At 34.7% G+C, this 6,724-nt stretch overlaps 1 protein-coding gene across 3 annotated transcripts; it reads left to right on the top strand.

The window, feature by feature from the left end:
* Positions 1-2,075: 2,075 nt before the first annotated feature.
* LOC145134581 (uncharacterized) lies at positions 2,076-6,089 on the top strand. Of its 3 annotated transcripts, none has more exons than XM_079069418.1 (11): positions 2,076-2,603; positions 2,797-2,843; positions 3,086-3,144; positions 3,390-3,510; positions 3,586-3,832; positions 3,943-4,047; positions 4,155-4,283; positions 4,566-4,615; positions 4,728-4,825; positions 4,995-5,279; positions 5,384-6,089. In XM_079069418.1, the coding sequence occupies exons 3-11, from the start codon at positions 3,097-3,099 to the stop codon at positions 5,888-5,890; spliced, it is 1,590 nt and encodes a 529-aa protein (XP_078925544.1). In that variant the 5' UTR covers positions 2,076-2,603; positions 2,797-2,843; positions 3,086-3,096; the 3' UTR covers positions 5,891-6,089. The 3 variants fall into 3 exon arrangements, with proteins under 3 accessions (XP_078925544.1, XP_078925545.1, XP_078925546.1); XM_079069419.1 differs by lacking the exon at positions 2,076-2,603 and adding an exon at positions 2,671-2,719; XM_079069420.1 differs by lacking the exon at positions 2,076-2,603 and having other exon boundaries at positions 2,778-2,863.
* Positions 6,090-6,724: the final 635 nt, after the last annotated feature.

Below are 6,724 nucleotides of genomic sequence, written 5' to 3'. Positions count from 1 at the left end.
TAACGAGAAATATGATATCTTTGGACCCCTCGGTGATTTGGTGTTGACTTATAGTCTTGGGCTCAGCAAAGACTAAATTGATGTGTTCAATTAGAAGTCCTATATCATCACAAATCAGAAATCAGGAAACAAAGTCTTGGAGAATGAGATTGATTCTATTCCATGTCTCATGTCAGAATGATATCTTGCAAAACAGAGGATTATACGATCACTTATCTTAGGACGCGTAACTGATTGGGTGAGAATTCGGCAGCGGCTTTTAGAAGTTACAATTTGCTGATCAATTCAGAAGTTGTACTGGTAGTTATAGTTACAAACTTATCCAAGTGGAAGACTGTTGGATTAGGTGTCTAAGCTCATAACTATGGTTGGTATATAGTTGAATTGATAGTAGCACAGTCTTTTTGGGTTGCCCTCAAACCTAACAATTAGATATGATGACTTTTAGAGAGAGATTAATTTATTATGTGATTAATAAATTAATATAAATTTTTTATTAATGTGTTATGAAAATAATATATTAATTAGAAAACTATTATTTAATTAATAATTAATCAGAAATTAATTAAAATTAATTTTGGGATTAACAGAATTAATTAAAAGTGTAGGGTCTAAAGGGTAATTGTTCAATAGTTGAACAAGAGACTCCAGTACCTTCCACCATTAGGGTTGGACGGTTTTGAGAGGATATTCTAGGGTTTCTAAAATATATCATGTGGATAAATAAGGAATGAGATAAATACCAGATTTGAATATTAATTTAATATTCAAATCAGAGTTATCTAGGGTTTTCTTGGACCACTATATAAAGACCCTTAACCCTTGTATTTTCGACGACATATACCTCCATAGAGATAGCCGAAATTCTCCCCTCCCCTATCCTCTCTCTATAGTCATCCTTTTTGCTAGTTTGAGTATGATGTATTAGAGACACGATAATTGTTGGTCTTGCTTCCAAGAGATCTACAAGTAAAGGATTCTTGTTATTTGCTATAATAACAACAAGTTATGTAAACATAAACCCTATTATGATTTTCAAAATGTACCTAGGGTTTCTTATTTGATGTTCTTAGTTATAGGTTCAATAGTGAAAACATAAATCTTTAGGTTGCATGCGAACTTAAGGGTTTTAAGTTTATTTGTTTGCATGAAACCTAGCAGGTTCGTGTGTGTGTGTGTGTGTGTGTGTTTTTTCAATCTCAAACATAAGACCACACAATAAGAAATTTCCCCTTTTAATCCTAATATTCTTATATTTTATTTAATAAAATTGGTCAATAAATAAACAAAGGATCGATGTATCACATATTGTGATATTTTTAATGTGATTTTTGTAGAAAAAATATGCAAAAAAACCATAATCGCAACAAAATATCTTGCGAAGGTTCACAAGCTTAAATGTAGATTTGCAGATTAGCGAGGGTTTTAAAAGATGAAAAGTTGGTCATGTTGATATCTTAGTTCTTTATGATCATTTTAATACATAATTTTTCACATGTAGTCTTATAATTTCTCCATTCTAACAAAAACATATACACTTAGGCTATGAGATGTAGTATCATACCTTTCCTTATTTTTTGTGTATCACCTTAACGCCACCACACTATTTCCTTTGCTCTTCCTCTTCACTTTTCCTTTCATCGAGTAAATTGCCGCTCTCTATCTCACTAGTTAAACATGTTGTAAGCATTTTCATAATACAACTGGAAAATGCAAAGAGAGAGAGAATTAATGCGGTGGATTTCAAGCAAGGTGAATGCCAAAATACATTGTCCTAGATACTCGAGATGCCTGAATTGTTTTTATTGTGTTTAGCATGTGTATGCAGTTTCTCTCTCTTTAACAAAGATGGGCTGAGAAATCGACTGAGCTGGAGATTGATGAACTTGATACACCGGCCTTATCCTTATAATTGTGATTTTATTTTTATCATATTTTTATAACTGTAATTTCAACCACTATCTAAATGCATAGAAATCCTCAAAAGTCAAAAGTCATTAGCTTAAAAAGGAAAGGAACACCCCCTATGGCCACGTGACTTTCCTTCTTCTCTTTAACTCCTCAACGATGTCCGGCTTTTAAGCGACTACTTTAATCGATTTTCCTTCCCCAAAAAGACACCATTTCGCTGACTACATCAACATCTTCATCATTACGCCGACACGTGTCCTCAATCCATCGTCTCCCACTCTCCTCTTCCAACAAAATCTGCTCTTCTTCACCTTTGTCAGATTTAAAGTATCAAAGATGATTTCAGTCTCAAGCAATCCCGGTTCTTAATTTTGGAGGGTGTTTTTTAAATGTTTGAATTTTGAACTTCTGAAAAAATTTAAACAAATTGACTCTGGATATATGGAATTTCACCTCAAAATCTACCGATTTCACCTTCTTTATATGAAATTCACCTTCATACGATCTTGATTGCGAAAGGTATTTCGTAGAAGTTTCGAATTTCAGGATATTTTGGAACCCCACTCTTCTCTTTTGCTTTTGATTTGGGACCTGAGGTGGGCCAATCTAACTGGCATTGGATAAAGATCAGCTTTTTGGATCAGTTTCTTTGCCACACTCCATTCCAAATCGATGCCAGCCTCTTTAATTCGGTTCGAATCAAAATACTTCCCCAATATTATAATGATCCATATAATATATTAATAGATTTCTTTAATGCTTTAATCAAATTGGGAAAGTTCATGCGGATGACGCGGTCGCATTTAATGTACTCATCTATTATCTATAAGACTATAAATATATGGTTCTTATGGTTCTGAAAGTGATCTGTATCGCGTTCTGCAGATTCAAGTCTCCGTCAATTGATTCGGGATTCATTTCTACAGAATCTTGTAAGTTTGCTTCTTCATTGGTATGTGTTTAATTTCTTCGATTTGTTCTTGAATCTTATCAATGGATTTCTATATCTATACAATCTTTTTACCTTGATTATGTGTTTTGATCATGTTGATAGTAAGACCGACTGTGATTGAAATATGGTGATGGATCACATTATACCAAATCTTAAATGTATTTTAAGTTACAATTAGTCACTCTAACACCAATTTATTAATCAAGTCTTTATGTTCTTCAGGACTGCTTGTAATGGGAGACTTGTATATCCATGGAGGAATTTCACATGGCCAATCAATAGTGAGTACAAATACGTGCCTATCTTGAAATAACCGCCATTTCCCTTTTTTGTAAACAAAATTTAATTCTAAAAAAGACATGAATGCCCTCCTTATGTTACCCTTTTTAGGTGGGACAAAAAGTTACAATTTTTGTCTCATTGACATCAATCTCAATCCAATGCACCATTGAGATCAGTTTCAATCCAATGCATGTCAAACGCATTATGATTGTTTTGAGTTTCTAATATAGGTGTGTTTTATCAGGGTTACAATAATGGTATGGGGATTGTTAGTCCTTTTATGCCACAAGCATTATTGGATGACATTTTTTCCCGTCTTTTGGCGTTGACTTCTTTTTTAAGCAATCGTTTTATCCAATTTTTTGGTAAGTCCATTACACATCTTTTTTTAATCCATTCTTTGTATACCCTTTAAAAAACTAACTTGAATGTTACCATAGAGGATCTTATATACAGAGACGTTGTTGGATTCTCTGAAGATTTTGTGTCCGTTTCTTCCTCTCAAGACCCCGGATCTTCTATTTCCACTAGCTGCTCATCTTCTTGTTCTTCAACATCAAAGAATCTTGTTACAGTTCTTGATGTACATAATCAAGAAACTTCAAGTCTTGAGGATTGTTCACCTTCGGGGTTCGAAATTATAGAAAGGAAGTTCTTTTATGGCGGTATCCACTTCATTTTAAAAGGGTATTTTCGGTATTCCCTATTTTCTTTTCCCAAGGTGGATTAGGCCCCTTTTATGCTAGCCACCTAGCAGACTGTTGTGTACCTGATTTCTTGCAGTTGTACAATTGTAGGTTGGAACTCACTAAATTTTTTGTAAAATCGGCTTTGGTTCTAGCATTGGCTCCTTACCGGATCTCTTCTCAATGCATTAAACGTGCACGAATTCGTGTTAGGAGGTTAGTAATCGATTTTCTTGTTTCAAAATGATCATAAAGATTCTTTGGTATTTGTATATTGACTTTTTTTATGCTATTTTTGTTCCGATTATCTTGGAATTTGTCAGCATTATATCTCGAGTACAGATTACTTTACATGGGTCATCCACTGATATTGGATGGATCCAACGGGACCCTAACATGGATCCAGTTGAAGATGGATCCGCTAGATTTTTAGAACTTTTAAATTCAATAAGGTACAAATTCTATCATAGATCCCTAATTAAGTGATTACTTTAAAGGGCTAAATGCAAGAAAAAGCAATGTAATTTCATTTATTTCTATATTATAACATGAGAGTTTCATTTTTTTTTTATTTCCCAATTTTAGCATTTTACTTTTAACTTTTTTCTTATTAGGACAATGTTGTAAAAGGAAGAAATGAAAGTAGGATGCTATAAAAAAACAATCAATCAAAATACATTGCTATTTCTTGCATTTGACCCTTGTTTAAAACAATGTTGTGTTTTCTTCTTAAGGAATGGAGAGCACAATCTACCCGATTCATACGTGTATTTACTAATTCCAGGTAAAAAAAAAAACTTGTGTTGTTTTGACTTTCCTACTAATTCTTCGTTTCTTGTTTGACTTTGAACATAAAATTTGCTATTTTTTTTTCTGAAAATTTTGTGAATTTTCAGGATTATTCAGCAACCATGGTCCCTTGTACTTTGTTAGCACCAAGAGATTCTTTTCAAAGATGGGTTTAGCTTGCCATATAGCAAAAATCCATAGTGAGGTATCGTTTCTTGATTTTCAACCTTAAAATCAAGAAATTTATTTCATGCATTTAGACCATGATCTTGTTCTTGATTTGAGCTAAGCACATGATATAACAATATACTTTCTTGCATTAAACCAATCTAATTTCACCAAGATTTCTTGATTTTGATATAAAAAAAATGAAGGCATCAGTGGAGTACAATTCATGGGTATTGAAGCAATATATTGAAGAGTTGTATTGGGGCTCTGGTAAACGTGTGATGTTGCTTGGTCATAGCAAGGGTGGTGTGGATGCTGCTGCTGCATTATCGATTTATTGGTGTGATTTAAAAGATAAAGTTGCAGGATTGGCGCTTGTGCAGAGTCCTTATGGTGGAACCCCAATTGCATCTGATATCATGCGTGAAGGCCAGATTGCTGATAAAGAAACTAGAAGAATCATGGAACTCATAGTCTGCAGGATCATCAAGGTAAATCTTACTTTTTACTTTTTTATATTTGTTAGACCGAATGAATCGTCTGAATAACAATGACCATTTTACTGTTTTTTTTTTTTTTTTTAATTTTTACGTAGGGGGACATAAAGTCTCTTGAGGATCTAACATACGAGAAAAGAAAGCAATTCTTGAGCAAACACAAACTCCCAAAAGGAATCCCACTCATATCATTTCGGTCCGAAGCAAACGTGGGACCCGGGGTGATATCAATGATGTCACACATAGCACACGTAGAGCTTCCCAAGCTTCCATTCATGGGACCCGGCACTGATGAATCGGAATACGAGGTGGGTCCCATGGTGAAACACCGCGTTCCGGTGGTGGTTCCGGTGTCTGCCGCCATGGCGGTGTCAGCTCTCCACCTGCAACTCCGGTATGGGGAGAAAAGCGATGGGTTGGTGACATGTCGCGATGCGGAGGTCCCGGGATCGGTGGTGGTTCGACCCGATCAAAAGCTTGATCATGCATGGATGGTGTATTCATCATGGAGCAAGAATCAAACGGGTGCTGATGCATGTGAGATGTGTGAGGCTTTGTTGACAATGTTAGTGGAGATCGGAAAGAGGAAGAATTCTGGGAATTAGTTTTATGGAAGACTTTTTTGATCTTATAGTATTTTTGTGGTTGAGATGAATATTGGAAACTACGTACGTAAAGTTTTGTGAGATTAAAGGGTTGTAGAATGAAATTCGGATTGGAATATGTGTTTTGAATACGAATTGAATGTTGTATAGAAAGTGAGTTGTATTTTCTATTTGGGAGAATGTATTTTCTATTTTTGTCCTTGCACGTCTGTTTGAAATTAATATTACAATTTTGAATTTTCAAAAGTTGTGTAATGGTCATACCCTATAAGTTCCATATGGTAAAGAAACAAAATACGAAATTGGTTAAAACATAAGTGCGAGGGAGGGAATGATTCATCTAACATCAAATATAAAGCTAAGACTACAAATTCAAATGCAAAATTCCCAAGTCTTTCTTGTCCATTCCTCACGGCTCACGGGTCAATGCTAGCCTACATTACATAGATGGGCAATTAGCAAAACGATCCAAAACTAATAATGGTCCTCAATTAGAGAGATGTCAACGGCGGCAAACGGGACGGGGATGCATTCCCCGCCGCACCCCCGAAATTTTCTCATTCCACCGCCCCGCGCTCAAAATTTCTAACATCCCCACCCCCGCCCTGTTTCCCCGCCCCCCAATTGATTTTGAGCTATATTTTTATTGGGCTAAAAGAATCTGTTTTTTGGGCTTAAAAAATCTTTTTTTTTGTTAAAAATAATTATTTATAACATAATTTAAATGTTAAAACCAAAAAATGTTATAAGATCTTAAAACTGTTATACTAACAACTTAAAAACATTATTTTTGTTGAATTTTGGAAACTCAAAATTCAAATCATTGCTATATAT

The sequence above is a fragment of the Lactuca virosa genome, chromosome 8 (assembly GCF_052849685.1).
Source record: "Lactuca virosa cultivar CGN04683 chromosome 8, Lactuca_virosa_CGN04683_v6, whole genome shotgun sequence".
NCBI lineage: Eukaryota > Viridiplantae > Streptophyta > Magnoliopsida > Asterales > Asteraceae > Lactuca > Lactuca virosa.
The sequence above is the reverse complement of the archived record's forward strand: the minus strand, read 5'-3'. Positions and strand labels throughout refer to the sequence as shown.